At 32.4% G+C, this 25,831-nt stretch overlaps 1 protein-coding gene across 1 annotated transcript in view; it reads left to right on the top strand.

Annotated features, from left to right (window-relative positions):
• LOC119620186 (protein eyes shut homolog) overlaps positions 1–25,831 on the top strand; it is a 359,552-nt gene that overhangs the window by 317,784 nt on the left and 15,937 nt on the right. Inside the window, exons 9-11 of the mRNA XM_073006120.1 lie at positions 774–933; positions 12,006–12,145; positions 21,584–21,750. Coding sequence (XP_072862221.1) covers positions 774–933; positions 12,006–12,145; positions 21,584–21,750 — 467 coding nt within the window. The remainder of the gene's footprint in view (positions 1–773; positions 934–12,005; positions 12,146–21,583; positions 21,751–25,831) is intronic.

The raw sequence follows: 25,831 nt of genomic DNA, 5'->3' as shown, positions 1-25,831 counted from the left end.
TAGTAATTTCATTAATGGAACTGTTAGATTCCTTGTACTGCATGTCTCAGCTGTGCTTTTCTCTACCTAATTCAAAGGAGATTTGTTAATCAAAAATGTGGAGAAGTAGAAATAATTGAGGGGTATGCTCTAAAGAGAATGCATAGCCCTAGTTTGTCTCTAGGGCTCAGATTTCATGCTGGTTGATATCTTCCTAATACCTAAGTAGTGTAACATGTACTAAAACTTAGTGATGACCTCAATGTGACCTAAAATGGTTTGCATTTAGTTAGTTCAGTTGTGGATATAACTATATATGATTTTTGTATTTGAAGATGCTGGAGATTACATAAACAAATCATATTATTATCTTAAACTATTTTCAAATGATAGCAAAAGTCTAATTTGAACACTACCATGACATTTTATTGTGCTAATTCTACTGTTATAAGTGTTTTAAATGGTGTATCTCTTGATTTATATCATAGGTATTTTTAATTTGTGTGGGGAAAGATGTATTATAGCCCATCAAACAGAAGATTAGGGACTGTTGTATACTGAGAGTGAGTCAAAGCTAAAAGATTATCATATAGGCTTTTGAACAGGAATGACAAAAGATGGTACAGAGAGAAAAGATAAAGAAATAGAATAAATAAAGAGAAGTATAAAAAGTGTGTCACATAAAGCTTTCTATAATCACTGGTTTTGAAAATTAGCTGTTTATGTTTTTTATATATATATATATATATATTTCAAAAAGGTATTTACCATTTTTCCTTGTTTCCTTTTTGTAGTATGTATGCATTCCAGGGTGCACAAAAAATCCATTTTGGTTTTTGAAGAATGTTCACCTGATTCATCTACACCCCTGCTACTATGGAATCACCTTCCATGGTATTTGCCAAGATAAAGGTCCTGTTCATTTTGAATATGTGTGGCAATTGGGATTTACAGGTAACAAATTTATGTAATTTTTTTTTTAAATCTGCTTGAATTATTTCAAAATTTACTAGTCAAGTATTCACTTTCTAAACACACAAAGTATTTTATATCTCAAAACACAATATAAAGTAAAAATAAAATAAATACTCTTATTTTCCGATGTATTCCTTTAACTGACGTGTTTAACACCAACTATATCCTAGGAAATCTACTTGGTGCAAGATCTATAATAGTGAAGTAAACTAGAGCTATTTCCTACTTTCATAAATCCATTTGTTGGAAGGGAGTGGTTAGTGGACAAATACAGTGATAACTATGTAATTTTATTTAAAATCAAAATGCTCTTATGAAAACAAGTAGCATTCCATGAATGCTTATAAGCAATAAGTCTGTTTAGAAAAAAAAAAAAAAAAAAAACCTGGGCAATTGAGAGATTGAGTTGCGTTGTCAGAAAAGGTTTCCCTAAGAAAATGACCCCTGAAGAGAGATATAGAGAATAATGTCATGGCAGAGAAGCTGGAAAAGAGAGGATTCTAGGTTGAGGGAATTGTATTTGTAAAGACATTATATTAGAAGAAGTGGCGTCTTTGAAGCCCTGTCTGGGGCTGTGAGTAAAGACTAATAACAATTCCATGGAGGGGATAAAGCCAAACTAAAATGCTGGGTTAAATATTTTTATTTCTATCTAAAAGGAATAGAAAATTACTATAGCTTTTGACGCATTCGATAATTTTATAGCAAGTAGAGAAATACATGGAAGAGAAGAAAAAAAGCTAGGGCATTGGTTGGAGTAATAATGTGAGTCATAATGCTGGAAGCTTGAAATAAATGGAAGATCTTGTTTATGAATTGGAAATAGCAAGTGTGAAGGTGTCAACAGGACGCCTAGTTTTCTGTCTTACATACTTGAAATGAAATCATTTCAATACTTATATTCACATGTATGTTTTTGTTTTATAGAATTTCAATTTCTATCTCAATTTTTTTGATGAACATAATTTTCATTCTTTGATTACATGTTTAATAGTATTTAACTTAGATGATGCAAATTAGATTTACATTCTTAAGACTATATGATATTTTCATTCTTTTAAAGAATATTTCCTCTGACAATGATATTTTGGCACTTCAATTTACAAACAACCAGCAAATTAATAGTTTGATGTTTCGAGTAACAGCTAACCGACAGCAGCTGAATTTCTAACATTGCATTACATCACAACAGTGTTGAAGTAAACTAACAATTAGCCTTTTAAACAGAAAACACGATTATTTGTTTCACCATGCTCATAAAATAGTACACTGTAGCGTTAACAACCTTTAGTGACAGAAATAGTTATCAGTTCATTAATCAGATCACACTGAAGACCAAAAGTGGTAGAAGAGAGCAAAGCATTGTTGATAATACTATGTTGATGGTAAAAGGAACTTTCAGAGACTCTGTTATGAATACTTACTATTTTATAAATGACACAATCAGACAAAACAAAGAAATAAGAATAGTTGAGGTTAGAGGAATTAACTTCAGGACTATTTAGGGACTGTGTCAGTTCAGTTGTTTTTAAACTCTGACCACATATTAGAATCATCTGAGAGCTTTTGAAACATACTAATGGTGAACTCCCACTACAGAACAATCAAATTAGAATTGTAGTGAGATGGACACAGAGTATTTTTTGAGGATCCCTAAATGCTTTTCATGTGCACATTGAGAAATGCTATCTACTGTTACAACCAAATTTGTTCACATACTTCAGTGCCTGCACCATTTTTGAACTTGATTTTCCTTTGTCTCATAGTAGGAATAATGCTTTCATCTGTTTGGTTATTTTTAAATATTAAACTTCTTTTGGGAACAAAAAATTGCGACAGAGAACATATTCACAATGATGAAATAGCAAAAGTATTTTTGAGGGAAAATGGAATGAATAATAGCAAGTCAAATTACTCATGGATAAATCAGCTTTGAGCAAATATAGTCAACTTTATTAATGGCAGTACAATAACAAATGTATGTTTTAGAAAATGAGTGGTGTAATACAAAGTTAAAATTACTCATGGATAGCTTAGCAAAAAGCAATTATCTTCAAAACAATGTATGCATATTTCATCATTATTTCTTCCTTAATTACGGGACAGAACTTACTGAATATAGCTAATTATAACAAAAATAAAAATTTTGCGACCCCTACATGTGAGAATCTAAATGAGTTGGGCTGTCCAGTGGAAAAGAAGCAGTGTGATAATGCACAGGCTGAATGAATGTTTAAGTAAAACACTTAAACTTATTTTGAATTTCAATATGAAGATTCAGCAGTGAAACTTCTCAAGTTTTCAAAACAAAATAGAAGTTAAAATAAATGAAAATAAATATGTAAATAGAATTATACATTTTATGTATTGCAAAATTCCATCTTGTTTATTTTGGTAATTGCCATTAAGATCTTCTTTTACATTTTTCCTCATAAAATATAAAATGTAATTGAAGAGGAACTTTAAAATTATGCTGGTGAGTTTGCATGGGGTGCATTAATTTTACCAGCAGGAAAATTATTTTAATTAAGGGATTTCTCTAACAACTAAACGAAGTGTCTTACACGCCCAATCAATTCTTGCCAATATGATTGCTCTACAGAGAAGGGATGGTAATTAATTAGAAGAAGACCCTTCAAGGACAATTGGTTGACAGTGCACATCTTGAGAAAGAGCTGACATGCACTGTTTCTTTTCGAAATCATCATCTATGTTCATTATGTGTATTATTAGGTTTGAGGAAAGGAGCTACTGACAGAGTGGATAAAGAGTTGTGAAGTGAAGTAAGACAATATGAATAATGCTTAAGAAAAGATACAATTCTAGCTAAAAAAAAGAAAATAAGACAGAAATTCTTTTAATTCTCTTTCTTCTTGAAACATGTCATTATTTCAGTGTGCTTATCTAAGATAAACATACAGAGTTAAAACACTTAACATGCACTAGTAAACTTTTTTCTAAGCAAATAGTAATTGTTGCATTTGCAAGTTGATATTGCAAAAAAAATTTACTTTGAAAGTTTTATATTTCCCTTACAAAATAATAGATCTTCTTGTAGAAGACCTTCCAGTATGTTAATTATAATCTATGCATTATACATTACTTTTTAAATTTTAAGCAATTTTTGTGAAAATAAGAAGTGCTATACCAACAAAGCAATCCTTATCAAAATCCATTTTTTCTTTGTATATTGTTCTACCTTCAAGTCTTCTTTTGTCAAATGTCTGCTATTTATATATATATTAAGTATTTTAGGGACTTTAGTTTTAATTTTTGGTTTTAATCTTTAATTGAAGATTTTTTAAAAAGCTGAGTATTAAAAAAAGTGGTTTAGTGCTTTTCATTCATATCACTTATAGAAAGTTTTTAAAGCATTTTTACATGCTTTGAAAGAGAATTCTCTTAATTAAATCATTAATTAGAAATAAGTAACTTTCATAAACAGAACAAAGCTAATTAAATAATAAGGAAGAAAATATTTCTTACAAACAAGAATTAAAATATTTAAATGCATAGGACTAAAATTAACAAAAACTTGCAACCTCTACATGGAGAAAACTTTTGATATTGCTGTAGTATAGGTGCATGCATACATAATCTGAAAGAAAATCCTAAAGATATATTATGCTGTAGCTACTATTATTCTTAATAGTTTTTTCTTTTAACCTTCATACTAATTATATTTAGTAATATACACACTACCATGCAGTATTTGAATATTCTGAATTTTACAATGTGTTTACTTTTGCCAGTGAGTTTTATAATTTCAAAAGTGTTCTTACCACAAACATGATAACTATATGAGGTAATGCATATGTTAATTAGCTAGATTTGATCATTCTGCAATGTATATATACTTCAAAATATCATGTTGTATATGGTAAATACATACAATTTCATCTGTAAATTTAAAATAATAATAACCTTCCCCCTAAAAAACTTTTATTATACTGGAGATACAACTTTTAAAGATTTCAACTCTTCATATTATGTTATAGGTTTATTGAGATTTTAACAAAAAAAGATGTTATCTTTGTTTCCTATGAAATTGACATCTTATTTCTTAATGTTCACGTGGAAATAAAGACGAATAAAGTCAAGTGTACTCTGCAAAAGCACATCGTGTGGACAAGTGGGGTATAGAATGAGGTCTGCCATGTATTAAAGTAGATTACATAGCTTCATTAATGAAAAGCATCGCACCACTGCATTGGTAGTCAAATATGACAAAATACAAAGTCTCAAAATGAATCCAAGACATTAAAAAAGACATAACATATAATAAAACTGCCCCCTCAGATTATTAGAATAAGTAGGCACTATTTAATAATTAACATGGAACAAATGAATAGCCATCTGAAAAAAAAAAAAATCAACTTGTATATACCTTTAAACATTCTCTGGATTACACTGAAATAGATGAAAGTTTTAATATATAAAACAGAAAGTATAAAAATATTAGAGAATGTTGGAGAAATGCTTTGTAAATCTGGATGGGGGAAGAATGAAACTAAATCCATATCTCCCATGGTACACAAAAAGCAAATCGAAATGGATTAAAGACTTACATCTAAGACCTCAAACTATGAAACTACTAAAAGAAAACATTGGGGAAACTCTCCAGCATATTGGACTAGGCAAAGATTTCTTGAGTAAAACCCCAGAAGCACCAGTAATCAAACCAAAAATAGACAAATGAGCTCACGCCAAGTTAAAATGCTTCTGTAGAGGAAAGGAAACAATCAACAAAGACGAAACTCACAGAAAGGGAGATCATATTTGCAGACTATCTATCTGACAAGGGATTAATAATGAGGATACAAAAGGAGCTCAAATAACTTTACAGGAATAAAATAATAATATGAATTTTAGAAATGGGAAAAAGATCTAAATAGATGTTTCTCAAAAGAAGACATGCGAATAACAAACAGGCATATGAAAATGTGCTCAATATTATTGATCATCAGAGAAATGCAAACCAAAACTAAAATGAGATGTCATCTCACCCCAGTGCAAAGGACAGGCAATAAAAAATGCTAGCAAGAATGTATAGGAAAGGGAACCCTTGTACACTGTTGGTGGGAATGTAAATTAGTAAAATCACTGTGGAAAACAGTTTGGAGGTTCCCAAAAATATTAAAAGTAGAACTGCCATATGATCCTGCAATCTCACTGCTAGGTATATACTCAAATGAAAGGGGATAAGTATATTAAAGAGATGTCTGCACTCCCATGTTTACTTCAGCACTATTCACAATAGCCAAGATTTTGAAGCAACCTGAGTGTCCATCAACGGATGAATGGGTAAAGGAAATGTGGTATATTTACCCAATGGAATACTAAATACACACACACACACACACACACACACACACACATATATATGTACGTATCATGAGATCCTGTTATTTGCAACAACATGGATGGAACCAGAGGTCATTATGTTAAGTGAAAGAAGCCAGACACAGAAAGATAAATTCACATATTCTCACATATTTGTAAGAGCTTAGAATTTAAAAAATAAAATGGAACTCATAGAGATAGAGAGTAGAATGATGGTTACCAGAGGTTTGGAAGGATAGTGAGGTGGATGGAAGTGAGGATAGTTAATGAGTACAAAAATATAATTAGATAGAATTAATAAGATCTAGTATCTGATAGAACCATAGGGTGACTACAGTCAACAATAATTTACCATACATTTTTAAGTAATTAAAAGAATATAATTGGATTATCTGTAACACAAAGAAAGAATAAATGCTCGAAGTCATGGATACACTATTTTCCCTGAGGTGATTGCTATGCATTCAAAATGTATGCTTGTAGCAAAATATCCCAGGTAACCCATAAATATATACACCTAATATTTACCCACAAAAATTAAAAGATAAAAACGAAAAATAAAATGGATGGGGAAGATGTTTATAGCTAATACTAAAAAATGTTGATGTCAGAAAGAAAAGACTTGTGAATTTTACTACAAGACAAGTAAAAATATCTGCTTATGAAAGACATAAAAATCAAAATGCAAAAGAAACACCGCACAGAGATTTTACTCACAAAAGAGAGATTAGGATCAATAATATATCAATAACTTAGAAATTAAGAAGCAAAAACTGAAAAACCTGATAGGTAAGTCAGTAATATAAACATACAGTTTACATATGAAGACATAGAGATTATCCCTAAATGTGTGGGGAAAATGCTAAACTCTATTCATAATGCCATCAAAGCTATTTATTTATGTATTTGTTTATCTATTTATTTATTTATTATACTTTAAATTCTAGGGTACATGTGCACAACATGCAGGTTTGTTACATATTTATACATGTGCCATGTTGGTGTGCTGCACCCATTAACTCGTCATTTACATTAGGTATATCTCCTAATGCTATCCCTCCCCCGTCACCCCACCCCACAACAGGCCCTGGTGTGTGATGTTCCCCTTCCTGTGTCCAAGTGTTCTCATTGTTCAATTCCCACCTGTGAGTGAGAACATGCGGTGTTTGGTTTTCTGTTCTTGCTATAGTTTGCTGAGAATGATGGTTTCCAGCTGCATCCATGTCCCTACAAAGGACATGAACTCATCCTTTTCTATGGCTGCATAGTATTCCATGGTGTATATGTGCCACATTTTCTTAATCCAGTCTGTCATTGATGGACATTTGGGTTGGTTTCAAGTCTTTGCTATTTTGAATAGTGCCACAATAAACATGCTTTGCATGTGTCTTTATAGCAGCATGATGTATAATCCTTTGTGTATATCCCCAGTAATGGGATGGCTGGGTCAAATGATATTTCTAGTTCTAGATCCTTGAGGAATTGCCACACTGTCTTCCACAATGGTTGAACTAGTTTACTAGAGTCCCACCAACAGTGTAAAAGTGTTCCTATTTCTCCACATCCTCTCCAGCATCTGTTGTTTCCTGACTTTTTAATGATCGCCATTCTAACTGGTGTGAGATGGTATCTCATTGTGGTTTTGATTTGTATTTCTCTGATGGCCAGTGATTATGAGCATTTTTTCATGTGTCTGTTGGCTGCATAAATATCTTCTTTTGAGAAGTGTCTGTTCATATCCTTTGCCCAGTTTTTGATGGGGTTGTTTGTTTTTTTCTTGTAAATTTGTTTGAGTTCTTTGTAGGTTCTTGATATTAGCCCTTTAAAATTTTCTCCCATTCTGTAGGTTGCCTGTTCACTCTGATGGTAGTTTCCTTTGCTGTGCAGAAGCTCTTTAATTTAATTAGATCCCATTTGTCAATTTTGGCTTTTGTTGCCATGGTTTTTGGTGTTTTAGACGTGAAGTCCTTGCCCATGCCTATGTCCTGAAGGGTTTTGCCTAGGTTTTCTTCTAGGGTTTTTATGGTCTTAAGTCTAACATTTAAGTCTCTAATCCATCTTGAATTAATTTTTGTATAAAGTGTAAGGAAGGGATCCAGTTTCAGCTTTCTACATATTGCTAGCCAGTTTTCCCAGCACCATTTATTAAATAAGGAATCCTTTCCCCATTTCTTGTTTTTGTCAGGTTTGTCAAAGATCAAATGGTTGTAGATGTGTGGTATTATTTCTGAGGGCTCTGTTCTGTTCCATTGGTCTATATCTCTGTTTTGGTACCAGTACCATGCTGCTTTGGTTACTGTAGCCTTGTAACATAGTTTGAAGTCAGGTAGCATGATGCCTCCAGCTTTGTTCTTTTGGCTTAGGACTGTCTTGGCAATGCGGGCTCTTTCTTGGTTCCATATGAACTTTAAAGTAGTCTTTTCCAATTCTGTGAAGAAAGTCATTGGTAGCTTAATGGGGATGGCATTGAATCTATAAATTACCTTGAACAGTATGGCCATTTTCACGATATTGAGTCTTCCTATCCATGAGCATGGAATGTTCTTCCATTTGTTTGTGTCCTCTTTTATTTCATTGAGCAGTGGTTTGTAGTTCTCCTTGAAGAGGTCTAATTTTAAAAACATTTTAAGTATATAAATTTTTCTCCTCTTAGCCTGGCAAAAATTTTAGAGTTGGACAAGTTAATGACTATCCATTGCTGGCAATAATGTAAAATCACTATAATATCTAAGTGGGATAATTTTGCAATATCTGTCAATACTACAAATTCTATGCCATTTGACCTAACCTTCCGATCATTGGGAATACATCCACATGCTAAATAATTTACGTATAATTTTATAGCTGGTATCATTGGTTATTAAGAAAAAGAATAAACATAGATATGGAAATGAATGTAGAACTCATCTAGGACTGAGATACATAAGGTGAAAGAAAGGCATGCAACTGTGTAGAATCATGTGTATAATAGACAGCCTTGTGATTATATATAATTTGTGTTTATTTCTGTGGAACACTTTTCTATGTTTGCTGATCAGTGTTCTGAAATTTCACCATGTTGAGACTTTTACATAGTATGTTCTTGTTGTCTCTTGTTAAACTCTTCTATTTGGAAGCTTTTCATTTTTAGGTAGTTTCTGTATTTTTTCCCCTAAAAAGTCCTTTTTCCTGTTTTTTTTTTTTTTTTTTTTTTTTTTTTTCTGTAGCCCCAATTCCACCAATTGAATATCACATCTCCTAAATCGATCCTCTCATTTTCTCATAATTTCTTTTCCCTTTGCTATTTGTTTTTGTATTGCTTTATTTTCTACTTCATTCCCCCACTTGAATATCTCAAAATGAGTTTGAATTTTTAATTTGTTTTGCTATAATTTTATAATCTAGGGCATTTTTCCATCCTTTAAATTGTATACATTTGTAACATCATTTGTGATATTCTGTTTTTTTGTTTGTTTGTTTTTTTGTTTTGTTTGTTTTTTTGTTTTTTCCCAATAAGGGTAAAATGGCTTTTCTTCTCTCTCTCAAAATGTTATAGTTTTGTTTGTTTTAATTTTCTTCTGTTTTGCGTAGGGTCTCAGTTTTCTGTAAATGCTGTTTATGAAGATTTGTTCTCTCTCGTTTGGAGTCTTTCTACCAAATGTGGAGTGATCATATTTAACGGTGAGGAACTAAGAAGGCTGACTGGAAACTGACCATACAGGGATGGGCCGTGATGACTGGAGCTCTATGAGAGGGTTGCAGGTTGGCAACTAGGCTTTCATTAGGGGACCTTCAAGGAGCTTGGTATCCTTAAGACAGGAGCCCCTGAGATTCTTTAACTCCTGAAAATAAACCTCAGAAATTGTTTGTAAAGCTAAGTGAGGGGTTAGAAGAATAATCTGGATCGCTGAGTTGGGAGAGAGGCTCTGAGTGTCAGCTAATCTTGTTTCCAGAGCCCACCTTAGTATCAGATTCTCAGATGCTGTTTAAACCCTGAGCATTTCAGTATTTCTGCTAAGCCAATATTTTTTTCATGATTATGTCCTCTCACTTGTGTTTTGGCTGTAGTCTTTCTGCTAATTTAGTCAGTGTGTCATTTTTTCATCTTCTCGCTCTTTTTCGTGGGTTAAAACGTTCATTTTATTTTGTTGTTGTTGTTGTTTTCATTAGCTCTTTTTTGAGGCTTTGGGAGGCAGAGGGAAAAATTTAAGAGTTAAATCCAAATGTTTAGTCAGATATATCATTATGAAAAACTTTATGCTAATAAATTGGACAATGTAAATGAAATGGATAAATTTCTAAAGAAATACTAATTGGAAAAACTGACCAAATCATAAATTTCAATTCTAAATAATCCTACAATTTTTAATTAACTGAATAAAATAGTTTTAAAAATCTGCCCACAAAAAAACATGCTTGAAATATATGGCCTTCTATTAAAGTTCTCCAAATTTTCGATATTCATTCTAATCTATATAGATTTGCACAAAAACACAGAGGGAGGGACACATATCAATTTATTATATGGAGCTAGCATAATCCTGTTTGAGTTAATTACTCTCAGAATGTTGCAGGTAGAATTTTTATTGACCTATCATTAAATTTACTGATCTTTTCTTCTCTTGTGTCTGATCTTCTTATAATCTCATCCATTTATTGTTTTATTAATATAGCCATAATTGTCTGAAATCTTAAAATTATAAACAGTCAAATTACATACGTATGATTGAAGAGCTTTGGGATATTGTGGTTGGTTACTAGCTCCTTGTTTTTTTCCAGTAATATGTGAGATTTCTTGGTGAGATATTCACATGATAGGGAGCATCATCTCTAATGAATCATCTCTAATTTATAACTCAGTTGTAAAATGCACAGTTTACGTGATATTTTCTAAGAAATGATGTCTTGCAAGTCCCTAGAGTTTAGATTTGTTTACTATAAGTGATCCAAAGCCAGAGATATTTTGCTAAAAGATTCTTTAGATAAATGCTGTCCTCTAACAAATATTTTGTGTTTGTTTATTAGGAGATGTAGTCATGATTACAAAAAGATTGGATCAGGTCTCCTATGTTCTTTTATTACCTCTACTAATGACCAATAACAGGTTATCAGCCCAGCTTAATTAACTCCTTTTTCCCTACAATTCTGATATTTACAATTATTTTTTGTTTAGTTTTTCCTACAATTTCAAAATCTATCATTCCCTAATTCCTTATCTAATTATCTATTTTATTCTTCTTTTCCTGTGGACTTTTCAGCAAATTTAGCATAATCATTTTAAAGTCCTTGTGTGTTAATTCTAGTCTGGGCCTTAAAATGTTAGTTTTCCTCTTGAATATAGGTCACTTCTTTCTTCTGCTCTTTTGCAATCTCTGCTTTTATTATCGTTATAGGACATTGTTCCTTTTATGGTTCTACTATCCTTTCTTATAATTATTAATTACAGTTTAGTCAACATTTGATTATTTTAAAAAGTGAATTGGCCTGGGAGCTGTGTCTTCTTGTGATGCTGTATTCCTCAGTCCATGTTTAACATGAGAGTGTTGGGCTTTGAGGTGTCCTTCAAATTCAATATCATATACATATAGGAACTTATTTTGTGACAGATGTTGTCAAATTTATCTTTTCAAGTAATTTGACCACAGTCCTTAATAATTCATTGTGAATTCAAGTATGTAAGAGTTTATTTAATTTTATCTCTCTCTCTCTCTCTCTTTTTTTTTTTAAAGGATCTGAAGGTGAAAAGTGCCAAGGGGTTATTGATGCCTATTTCTTTCTGACTGCAAACTGCACTGAAGATGCAATCTATGTGAACACTCCTGAAGATAATAATTCTTCATGTTCATTCCCATGTGAAGGCACAAAAGAGGTAAGGTAAATTTATATAGTTGCGTTTCATTTTTCTCTTTAGCTCATAATTGTCTGATTTTTTTAAAAAGTTAGAAATGTGTAGGTTACAGATTCTTCAATATTCAAAATATGTAGTTTGCATAGTTTAAATATAACTTCTTAAACAAATTCCCAGCAGTCTACTTGGAAATTTGTATTTATTTCTTACATTTATAATATGGGAAGGTAAAAAAATTTGAAAAATCATTTTGTTCCTGGTCTTCTTATGTTTTATTAATGTTATAATTTACAGGCTGCCTAAAGCTTCTCAATACAGTTGTGATTATGCCACTGTTTTTGCTTACAGATCATAATGAAATGCTATTGTCTTTTGGGTATGTTTAAATCTCTGAGAGATTTCTAATCTCTTACACAAGCAAACTACTTAAAAATAGAATAAATAAAAATAAATGAAAATAATTTCAAATCTCTAGGCGGTTCCATCATTAAAAATTGTGAGGCCTATGGCAAGAATCAAAGAGAGGCCCTCCCCTGACTTTTGTCTCATACTAATTAAGATTATATTTTTTGATATGTAACAATAATTAAGAAAAATTTAAGAATCTTCAGTTTAAACGAATTAGGAATAGGAACTTTTTATTAAAGTGATTCAGAAGTTTTCCAAAAAGTTAGAGAATTAACAAAGTATTTGTAACCTATCTTGTCTTGATATAACCTAATTTGGTCATTTTAAGAAAGCCATATTTTAATTCTGTGTATTGTATAAATTTCAGTAAAGACGAATAAACCATTTTCTTTATTAATATATCAGTTTACGTTGAGTCCAACCTTGTAAAAATTGATACAAGTCACTATTTCCTTCAAATTCACCATCTAGAGGCATTACAATTACAGGCAAAAAGACTTCAAATACCACAGAACATCTAAAAGTATGCCCTCAAATATATTTTGATATATGTTTACAAGTCATAAATACATGAAGTAAGCTTAATACATTCTTACATATATATATATATTTAGCCAATCACATATACATCAATATACAAATAGATGACTACATTACAACTTTATCTTTAAGACTTTTAGCTTTATCAGTATATTAAAAATAATTACATATTATAATACACTTAATAATTCAGTAACTTTAAACCGTTTTTAGGAACAAGAAAATCATATTTGTGAGTTTTTTTTGTGTATTTTTAGTTCTCAGTATTCTTTTATAATAATCACCAACTTCAAGTAAATTAGCCATTAATTTCTTTAGATTCAAGAAAATACACAAAGATAACAATCTAAGATCATTTTAGCTATTTTATTACTTTATGATTACATATTTTATATAACTTTAACAACTTTTATCACAGGCAAAATAAATATAAATACACATCCCTCAACTGTATTTGCACACCTTATTTCCATTCTATAAGGACAGGGGTAATTTAAATCTATATTTAGAGACTATATTTTTATATTTTTCTTAACTAGGATTTGTTTAGGCATCTAAAATAATTTGATTAATTTGATTAAATATCTGTATAAATTCTTAATGTTGACTAAATATTTAGAAATTGCAAACTTACACAATCATGTTAAGTTCTTATGATTTGTAGTATCAATAAAACATTCTAGTACATCAATGTAGTAAAATTAGTAAGCATTCACAAGATTCATCCCTTTTAAATTATATCTGTTATTAAAATTTCAATTATATCAATTTTAGATTTGTGTAATCATAGACAATTTGAGGACATAATTATAGAATATTTCTCTTAAAGTTAAATTAAATCAGGCTAATTTATCTAAAGTGTCATTTAAAATTACATGAGTCCGTTTTAAATAAATAAACATCTTTAGAATAAATAAATACATATACTAAGATAAATAAACAAAACTCAATATTTATGTATTTTGAAAAATCAAAACTTCAGGATTATGCCAGAGCTCTATGGAGCCCAGTTTTCTTCTCAACTAAAAGACTAACAATATTACCCATACACATGAATGCTTTTCCTGATTTGTTAAAATTTTGGCAAGAGAAAACATGTGAATAAAGCACAGTTAATCATTTCCTTTCATTGTAAAATATGGACACTCTGAAAAATAATCCTAGAATGGCAATATAGAATGTTAGAAAAAATATTTATGGTCAATTAATTTCCATTTTTTTCTAAGCAAAACAGAAAAGGAGAAAAAGTGAAAAATGAATAAGTTAAGTTTATCTAGATTCCAGTAGATATAAAATTATGATTGCAAAGATTGTCTCCTTTCTGCACAGCATCGGAGATGCTTAAATGTAGAAAAACCTATTTTCATACACGCAAGAACAAATTATTATAGACAGTTTTAACAACTCACATACTTGACAATTCCCCAGAGCCATATAATTAAAAATCTAGTGCATCTTAATCCCAGAAGCATGAAAATACAAGAGGAGGTTTTGTATAATACACAGTAGTTTCTCTATTAGACATACAGGACAGAGAATCTCCTCATGAGGATTTTTCCCTTTTTGTTCTATTGGATCTGTCAAATAAACAATCTTGTTCATGTCAAAATTTCCCCAGAGTGGTCACTGCAATTTCACATTGTCCTTTGAGAAATTATGCCAATTAGAGAGATACATATATGGCTTACAATATGAGGGGAGGAATGTGTAGTCCAGGCATAAAAAACTGAGAGGAACCCATGAAAACTTATGTCAGAAAGCATTTGTACAATAATATCATGTCTCCAGAACATTCTAAATATCAGTCCATTTCAGATCAACTGACAGTGTTTAGAAGATTTTTTAAAAGATGACAATAAAAATGTTGCCCAAAGGAACACCAGAGTGATGTGACCATCTGAACTCATCACTTACTTACAACACTTGAATCATGTAGTTTTAGAGCCCACACTTTCCTCTCCCAGCTGACTTCCTCTTATACTCTCACCTGAAAAAGTGATGAAGACAGAGAGTTTTCCTATTTACATATATTTGAATCATATAATTAAAAGATTACTAAAAATGTTTTCTTATTCTTAAGAAACAAAAGAAACATAACATTTGTGAAGTTGATGAAAAAGAATTGGAGTTTAGACTTGATGCGGTACCTATGTCACTTTCACAGTTGGAGAGAATATCCAGTGGTCTCAGGGTAGTGCATTGGTTGCTATTCAGCTTTGAGAGTGAGTGCATTTTAATGAGATTTTGTGAAACTTTTGATTTGTTCACTTTTTACCCTCCAAAAGATCACCAGATAATTCTGCTGATCAAGAAAAACTAATTATTTTAGACTTCTTTCAATAAGGGAGAACAACCCCTTACTAGAATCTTAGTAGTGCCTCAGATGGGAGAAGTTGTGGAAAGTTATTTATTTGGTATAGTGCCTTGGGTCAGTTGTAGAGGGTATCTAGTGGAGATTGGTTAGAGTTTATAAATGAAAGCTTTGTATAGGTGGCACAATATACTGAGAATCTTTAAAGTGAATCTTGGTTTGCAAACTGTTAGTCTTCATAAAAAACTTATTTTAGTTGGTTCACAGTCTTATGTTCTGGAAGCAAATATTTCATGGAGTAAATAGTAAGTTATTCTTGCTTTTTCTCAGTATTTTAAAACATGTGATGGAAAATTAGGTTTATTTTAGTTTTCATCATCAAAGACAGAAATTCCAAAATTTTATTTTATTTCTTTGTGGTAAAATCTGTCCCTTCCCTGAGTGAGGTCCTTTTAAATGCAAATACTTCTGGAATGGAAACACACGAATATAAATAAGTTTATCTTGTTTTCTACACCCCTACTATAAAAACATTATAAAATTATATATTATTATTTGTTACTGGGAAGGGAAGTTGAATTTCAAGCAAAGTAGAAGAGTCCATGGAGCACTAAAATTTGGGATGTGAAAGGTTTTAACCAAGTTTATTTTATTTCAGAACTTATGACTAGGTTGTAATCCAGTATAAATTTGAACTTTAATTCATTTAGCTATAATTTTTTAAATCTGTTCCTTTTTAGTTACCTAAATATAAAGCCAAACAGCCTTTTTCTTTCCCTCACCTTGACTAAACTTAAGACAAGTTTCTGATTGCCTACAGGCCCCTGCACTCTTTTTTTTCTTATAGGATGCACTTTACAAATTTTGCAGTTGTAAATTATCTGCCTTTTTGAAATGTATGTAAATCTTCTTCTAACCTCTTGCCAGTTTAAGGATGCATAGGATGTCTTTATCAAGGACCTTGGAACCATGTCTCTGAAATGTAAACATCAAATACGATAGTACTCTTACTTCCCAGTGTACTCTACAGAAGGCCTACTCACAGAGCAAAATCTTTGCATACTCAATAATAACTCAATCTGCTTGACACATCCCATTGATCCAACTCTTCTCTAGTGACATCAAGTATAACAGTCTTCCCCCTTAACTGCAGGGATACTTTCCAAGACTCCGGTGTATGCCTGAAACTGTGAACAGTACCAAACCCTGTATTTACTGTATTTTTTTCCTATACATACATACTTATGATGAAGTTTAATTTATAAATTAGGCACAAAAAGAGATTAACGACAATTACTAATAAAAACAGAACAATTATAACAGCATACTCTCATAAAAGTTTTGTGACTATGGTCTCTCTTTTTCAAGATATCTTACTAAACTATACTAACATATTTATTATTATTATTATTATACTTTAAGTTCTAGGGTACATGTGCACAACGTGCAGGTTTGTTACATATGTATACATATGCCATGTTGGTGTGCTGCACCCATTAACTCGTCATTTACATTAGGTATATCTCCTAATGCTATCCCTCCTACCTCCTCCCACCCCCAAACCAAACACCGCATGTTCTCTCTCATAGGTGGGAATTGAACAATGAGATCACTTGGACACAGGAAGGGGAACATCACTAACATGTTTTTGAAGTGTGGTAACTGAAAGCATGGAAAGTGAAACCAACAAAAGGGAGGACTGCTGTCATTTTCTATTCAAGTTCGCAATTAAAATCCCTCCTGTTTTCTATTTTTGGAGAATTGAGTTTAGTTTCTCTCCCCTATTTCAATAGTCTTTAATAAAATTTAATTACTTATTTGACTTTCATGCAATTTTTACCTTGACAGATATTGTTTTAAGGATCCAGCTTTCTACATATCATGATTACAAAAAGTCACTTTCACCTCTGAAGTCACTTTATTTATCTATTTAATATCAAGGGTCAAAAATGGCAAAATAAAGGGCATATATTAGATCTTACATATCTTTTTTTCCCCACAGAGTCCCTTGCCAAGTGACCCTATGTATTAATATATTGTGGATATGACAAAATAATTTATAGAAAATTACACTATATTCCCTGAAATGATAGCTGGCGTTATTTAACTAGAGTTGCTTACTTCCTATGCAGAACATTTTCTGTAAGTATGTTATCAATGTTCTTCAGGTAGGTTAATTTCTCTACAAAAGAAGTGACTTTGGGGTAATAATATTGTCTTATGTATATACATTAATAGGAATGAATTCTCAAAAAGGGAATTTCCAGCTGTTTGTTTTACTTCTATTTCCTTTGGGAAGAACAGATCTTCCACTGCCCAGAATCATGATTTTATTACATTCCTTCCTCAAGTAAACATTTTTTAAATATCTAGAATAAAACTTCTAATTTAACTTTTGTATATTTTGTAATATTGAGGTTTTTGTGCAAAGTTTAATAATTAATCATATATTTTATGTACATGGTATATGTACAGTTGACCTGTGAATAATATAGGAGTTGGGGTTGCCGACCACTATGCAGTCCAAAATTGCCTAGCACATTTGATTTAACGTTTTGATAGAATGTTTTGCATAAATTTTTTTAAAGATTAATGGACTCCTTTAAGCAGATCTTTGTTTCTCTATGTGCACAAAGTTGAGAAATACAAGGTAGATTCCTCCGATATACAAGGTAGATTCAAGTTTCTATATGTCTACTGATATAATTTACTGTCTTAGTAATTTTTTGAGAGATTACTTATTTGTAAATTTAATTATAGAAAACCAAAATTATAGTAGAAGTCTGGACTATCTGAACAGATGAGAAATAATGTTGGAATCCAAAATTATTTTTTAGTCACAGAAATTACTTGCAATAGCTTTCAGATACAGTAAATACCTGCAGCATAAAATAATGCACCACCATTCCCATTTAATAAAAGTGTCTCAACCAGAGCATTGGATTTAATTTAGGTGTTCATATCACACCCCTTAGATAAAATGTGCGGTTTTGGAGGTGTAGTCAAAAGAAAAACCTCATTATCCAACTTTTAGTTCTTTCAGATTTTTTTAATCCCCGTAATAATTATTTTGAAAATAAAAGGGAAAGCACATAGTTATGTGAAATAAGTCTGTCCTATCCCAAATTCTATATTAATATTTCTTGTTAATATATTGCTCTTTTTCAAGATTTTATTGTGTATTATTTTGTAATGTAGATATATAATAATTAAAAATACAATGAGTAATTTGAAATTTTGATGTTTCATATTTTCTAATTATATTTAAGGTGCAGAAATAATACGTTAGGCATTTTTCCATAAAGAATATTTTTAAAATTAGCAAATTTTGAATAAGACTTATAGGCTAGAAAATATAGTTTTATAGCCAAATCAACCTTCTGACTTTGGCAATTTTTCTGAGGTAGCAAAATAAAATATTTTCATTTTTAAAAGAAATACACAGTAAGTTATAATGTTCAATATAGTCTCAGATCTCAGGAAGCTAAACTACCTATATACATGGATATAGAGATAGATAAAATAATCAAGTGGTGTCATAAAATGCTAATATTTGTTACTTCTTTTTAATTTTAATTTAATTTTTATTTTTATTTTTATTTTTTGAGACGGAGTCTCGCTCTCTATCGCCCAGGCTGGAGTGCAGTGACCGGATCTCAGCTCACTGCAAGCTCCGCCTTCTGGGTTTACGCCATTCTCCTGCCTCAGCCTCCCAAGTAGCTGGGACTACAGGCGCCCGCCACCTCGCCCCGCTAGTTTTCTGTATTTTTTAGTAGAGACGGGGTTTCATCGTGTTAGCCAGGATGGTCTCGATCTTCTGACCTCGTGATCCGCCCGTCTCGGCCTCCCAAAGTGCTAGGATTACAGGCTTGAGCCACCGCGCCCGGCCAATATTTGTTACTTCTCATATGAGTACTTATTAAATTTGTAAGCCAATTATAATAGTGCTCCTTTAATTGGAAAAAAAAAAAATTACAACTAATATCCTCTGAATGTAGAAAATCATTACATACTCAAAGAGAGATGAAGACCTTTATGAATTACAAACACATAGACATATAGACACTGATAAAACTCATAGCTTCAATTGTAATATTTTAGATTTGGGGCAAGTGTAAATAACATGTCACTATCATGTTATCAAAGAACTATTCTCCTTCCTACTAGATTCAACTTTCTTACTTATTTTGATCTCTATGTAGAAAGTGAAAAGACAGATTCTCATTTGATTCTAATTCAACAGAGAGTAAATCTCTATGAACCATTTATCTACTTAGATATCAATAAAGGATCAGACCATGAAACCAAATTCCTAATCTGTGTTGCGACAGATGGAAAATAACTTGTTGGCTATGAACCAAAACCAAAAGGAAAATATGAAAATATGCAAAGAAATGTTTTTAAAGATAGTAAAGTTCTATTGTCATTTGAATTTACTTGTAGGAATTAGGAATATAGGTATATGTAAATATACAAATATATGCCTGTGTTTAAGCACTCCATAAGAAGTGCACTTCTCTTCTGACAGTTTACCTAACCATCAGGTAAATCCATTGAGCATATCTGTGGAAGAGTTTTAAAGCTGTTAAAAATATAAATATAATTTTCAGTAAAACATACCATCATGACTTTATGAAAATATTAAACGTGTGAAAGATATTATTTAATTTACTTTTAATAAGGAATCAAGTAAAGCTTTACTATCAGTTCAAAGGAGAAAACGGGTAAACCACTGAAGGATAGAAACTATTTAGCAAAACCACAAATAGATTTTCCATGGATCTGTCTATCAATACAATGCTATTTCCATCATATCAGTTAACAAACAATGTCTATAAAAATTTGGTTAAAATGGAATTTTTTAAAAAAATTGTGTAATAAATGTACATGTATTCAGTACATATATATATACATATACATATATATTTCTGTCACAATTCGAGTATAAACAATTTGACTATTAAAAATGATTTTGACATAAATCAAAACTGATTTTTTCAACCTTTGCTAAAGGAACACATTATTTCAACAAATACATGAAAGCTTGAAATTCAGACTTTGAAATGATTGCGTCATCCAAAAGACTACGAAGAAGACTAAATAGTAGAATGAAGAGTTTATTTGTGATATCAGTTTGCTAACTGGGTGCAGTAGTCCATTGTCACACTGCTATAAAGAACTACCCGACTCTGGGTGATTTATAAAGAAAAGAGGTTTAATTGACACAGAGTTCCACAGGCTGTACAGGAGGCATGGCTGGGAGGCCTGAGAAAACTTTCAATCATGGCAGAAAGCAAAGGGGAAGAAAGCATGGTCTTCACATGGCAGCAGGAGAGACAGTAAAGGGAGAGGTGTTACATACTTTTACACAACCAGATCTCAGGAAAACTCACTTGGTATCAGGAGAACAGCAAGGGAGAAACTGCACCCATGATTTAATCATATCCCACCAGGCCCCACCTCCAACACTCAGGATCACAATTCAACATGAGATTTGGGTGAGGAAACAGAGCCAAATAATATAACTGGGAAAACGTGATCTCTGATATCGACCCAAGGTGCTCTCTTAGAAGTGGTAAAGGGCAGGGTGATTTTTGTGCCTCACAGGGTCTGTGTTCAAAATAGACTCAGACATATTCAACAGGTTTGCGGGAAAAGCAATACATATTTATGAGGAGGAATCAAGCACATATTCAGTGAGTAAACATATATGTAACATGCATACCATGTTCTTTTTGAAGCAGGGCTTTAGTGTTAAAATGAAGTGGAATTTGGCAGTTTGCATCAAAAAGTGAACTATAGGACATAAAGACAGTTTGTGTCCTGTTGGTATAAAATGGCTGAAACTGATTTGAGATGTACAATTGCTTATCAGAAGAGCGTTTGTGAGGCAGTTCTGTCTGATAAGGGTTATGGTGGCCTTGGTTGTAAATCAGAGTTAGGAATGGAATGACAATTTGACTGATAGCTCCTATTAGGGAGTTTAGCAAGGGTGTGGTTTTTCTTGTAGCTCTAGAAATTTAGGGAATTGCTGTGCCAGCCAAGTTCTGAACCCTTGTCCCATAGTTATCTTCTGTTTCCTTAACCCTAGGTTTCAACTTAGTAGACAGAGAGGCATGTATTGTGGTCTCTCAGACCACAATTGTAATATTGTAGTAAGTGATGGGAATTTATAACATTTTTATTTATTTTTGTTATAGATCTGTGCAAATGGATGCAGTTGTTTGAGTGAAGAAGACAATCAGGAGTATCGGTATCTATGCTTTCTCAGATGGACTAGCAACATGTATCTGGAAAATATAACTGATGATCAACAAAATAAGTGTCAACATGAAGCTATTTGTGAAGATGAAATTAATAGGCCCAGGTATTTATGTATCATTTGAGCATATAATATCACCTATCGAAAAGTTATAATTACACTGATGAGTCATAATCAAACTCTTTCATGGTAACAATCTTTTTTTTGATTAAAATGATTGGAATTTTCACACCAAACACTTATATATACATATATACTTATTATATATTATGTTACATAATATATGTTATGTATAACAATTCTAGCACAATAAAAGGGAAGAAGGAATATATCTGTATAGAAATAACTTTTCTATATCATTGTAGAATCAAGTTAGCATAAATCCGTGATAAATTCTGCTAAGTTAAGATGAGTACGATTAGTTCCAAAGCAACTACAAAAAAAAAAAAAAAAAAAAAAAAAAAAAAAACAAACAAAAATGAGTGGTGAGAGAGGGCATTCCTGTCTTGTGCCAGTTTTCAAGGGGAATGCTTCCAGTTTTGCCCATTCAGTATGATATTGGCTGTGGGTTTGTCATAAATAACTCTTATTATTTTGAGATATGTTCCATCAATACCAAATTTATTGAAGGTTTTTATCATGAAGGGCTGTTGAATTTTGTCAAAAGCCTTTTCTGCATCTATTGAGATAATCATGAATTTTTGTCTTTGGTTCTGTTTATCTGCTGGATTATGTTTATTGATTTGCGTATGTTGAACCATCCTTGCATCCCTGGGATGAAGTCCACTTGATCATGGTGAAAAAGCTTTTTTATGTGCTGCTGGATTTGGTTTTCCAGTATTTTATTGAGGTTTTTTGCATCAATGGTCATCAGGGATATTGGTCTAAAATTCCCTTTTTTTGTTGTGTCTCTGCTAGGCTTCGGTATCAGGATGATGTTGGCCTCATAAAATGAGTTAGGGAGGATTCCCTCTTTTTCTATTGATTGGAATAATTTCAGAAGGAATGGTAACAGCTCCTCCTTGTACATATGGTAGGATTCGGCTGTGAATTCGTCTGGTACTGGACTTTTTTTGGTTGGTAGGCTATTAATTATTGCCTCAATTTCAGAGCTTGTTATTGAGATATCTATTCAGTGATTCAACTTCTTCCTGGTTTAGTCTTGGGAGAGTGTATGTGTCCAGGAATTTATCCATTTCTTCTAGGTTTTCTAGTTTATTTGGGTAGAGGTGTTTATAGTATTCTCTGATGGTAGTTTGTATTTCTGTGGGGTCAGTGGTGATATCCCCATTATCATTTTTTATTGCATCTATTTAATTCTTCTCTCTTTTCTTCTTTATTAGTCTTACTAGCAGTCTATCAATTTTGTTGATCTTTTCAAAAAAACAGCTACTGGATTCATTGATTTTTTGAAGAGTTTTTTGTGTCTCTATCTCCTTCAGTTCTACTCTGATCTTAGCTATTTCTTGCCTTCTGCTAGCTTTTGAATGTGTTTGCTCTTGCTTCTCTAGTTCTTTTAATTGTGATGTTAGGGTGTCAATTTTAGATATTTCCTGTTTTCTCTTGTGGGCATTTAGTGCTATAAATTTCCCTCTACACAGTGCTTTAAATGTGTCTGAGAGATTCTGGTATGTTGTATCTTTGTTCTCATTGGTTTCAAAGAACATCTTTATTTCTGCCTTCATTTCGTTATGTATCCAGTAGTCATTCAGGAGCAGGTTGTTCAGTTTCCATGTAGATGAGTGGTTTTGAGTGAGTTTCTTAATCCTGAGTTCTACTTTGATTGCACTGTGGCCTGAGAGACAGTTTGTTATAATTTCTGTTCTTGTACATTTGCTGAGGAGTGCTTTACTTCCAACTATGTGGTCAATTTTGGAATAAGTGTGATGTGGTGCTGAGAAGAATGTATATTCTGTTGATTTGGGGTGGAGAGTTCTGTAGATGTCTCTTAGGTCTGCTTGGTGCAGAATTGAGTTCAATTCTTGGATATCTTTGTTAACTTTCTGTCTCATTGATCTGTCTAATGTTGACAGTGAGGTGTTAAAGTCTCTCATTATTATTGTGTGGAAGTTTGTGTCTCTTTGTAAGTCTCTAAGGACTTGCTCTATTAATCTAGGTGTTGGTTTAAAGTCTGTTTTATCAGAGACTAGGATTGCAACCCCTGCTTTTTTTTTGTTTTCCATTTGCTTGGTAGATCTTCCTCCATCCCTTTATTTTGAGCTTATGTGTGTCTCTGCATAGTGTTGGAAGTTCTGGCCAGGGCAATCAGGGAAGAGAAAGAAATAAAAGGTATTCAATTAGGAAAAGAGGAAGTCAGATTGTCCCTGTTTGCAGATGACATGATTGTGTATTTAGAAAACCCCATTATCTCAGCCCAAAATCTCCTCAAGCTGATAAGCAACTTCAGCAATGTCTCAGGATACAAAATCAATATGTGAAAGTCACTAGCATTCTTATACACCAATAACAGACAGAGAGCCAAATCATGAGTGAACTCCCATTCACAATTGCTTCAAAGAGAATAAAATACCTAGGAATTCAACTTACAAGGGATGTGATGGACCTCTTCAATGAGAACTACAAACCACTGCTCAATGAAATAAAAGAGGACACAAACAAATGGAAGAACATTCCATGCTCTTGGATAGGAAGAATCAATATCATGAAAATGGTCATACTGCCCAAGGTAATTTATAGATTCAATGCCATCCCCATTAAGCTACCAATGACTTTATTCACAGAATTGGAAAAAACTTCTTTAAAGTTCATATGGAACCAAAAAAGAGCCCGCATTGCCAAACAGTCTTAAGCCTAAAAAAAAACGCTGGAGGCATTATATTAACTGACTTCAAACTATACTACAAGGCTACAGTAACCAAAACAGCATGGTACTAGTACCAAAACAGAAATATAGACCAATGGAACAGAACAGAGCCCTCAGAAATAATACCACACATCTACAACCATCTGATCTTTGACAAACCTGACAAAAACAAGAAATGGGGAAAGGATTCCCTATTTAATAAATGGTGCTGGGAAAACTTGCTAGCTATATGTAGAAAGCTGAAACTGGATCCCTTCCTTACACCTTATACAAAAATTAATTCAAGATAGATTAGAGACTTAAATGTTAGGCCTAAAACCATAAAAACCCTAGAAGTAAACCTAGGCAGTACCCTTCAGGACATAGGCATGGACAGGGACTTCATTTCTAAACACCAAAAACAATGGCAACAAAAGCCAAAATTGACAAATAGGATCTAATTAAACTAAAGAGCTTCTGCACAGAAAAAGAAACTACCATCAGAATGAACAGGAAACCTACAGAATGTGAAAAAATTTTTTCAATCTACTCATCTGACAAAGGGCTAATATCCAGAACCTACTAAGAACTCAGACAAATTTACAGCAAAATACAAACAACCCCATCAAAAAGTGGGCAAAGGATATGAACAGACACTTCTCAGAAGACGACATTTATGCAGCCAACAGATACATGAAAAAATGCTCATCATCCCTAGCCATCAAAGAAATGCAAATCAAAACCACCATGAGATACCATCTCACACCAGCTAGAACGGAGATTCATTAAAAAAATCAGGAAACAACAGGTGCTGGAGAGGATGTGGAGAAATAGGAACACTTTCACACTGTTGATGGGACTGTAAACTATTGCGGATGACAGTGTGGTGATTCCTCAAGGATCTAGAACTGGAAATATCATTTGACCCAGCCATCCCATTACTGGGTATATGCCCAAAGGATTATAAATCATGCTGTTATAAAGACACATGCACACGTATGTTTATTGTGGCTCTATTCACAATAGCAAAGACTGGAACCAACCCAAATGTCCATCAGTGACAGACTGGAGAAAGAAATGTGGCACATATACACCATGGAATACTATGCAGCCATAAAAAAGGACAAGTTTTTTATCCTTTGTAGCGACATGGATCCAGCTGGAAACCATCATTCTAAGCAAACTATCACAAGAACAGAAAACCAAACACTGCACATTCTCACTCATAGATGGGAATCGAAAAATGAGAACACTTGGACACAGGAAGGGAAACATCACACACTGGGGCCTATTGTGGGGTAGGGGAAGGGGGGAGGGATAGCATTAGGAGATATACCTAATGTAAATGACGAGTTAATGGGTGCAGCACTCCAACATAGCATA

Source organism: Chlorocebus sabaeus, chromosome 17 (genome assembly GCF_047675955.1).
Source record: "Chlorocebus sabaeus isolate Y175 chromosome 17, mChlSab1.0.hap1, whole genome shotgun sequence".
NCBI classification, from domain to species: Eukaryota; Metazoa; Chordata; class Mammalia; order Primates; family Cercopithecidae; genus Chlorocebus; species Chlorocebus sabaeus.
This window is presented reverse-complemented; position numbering and strand designations above follow the sequence as displayed.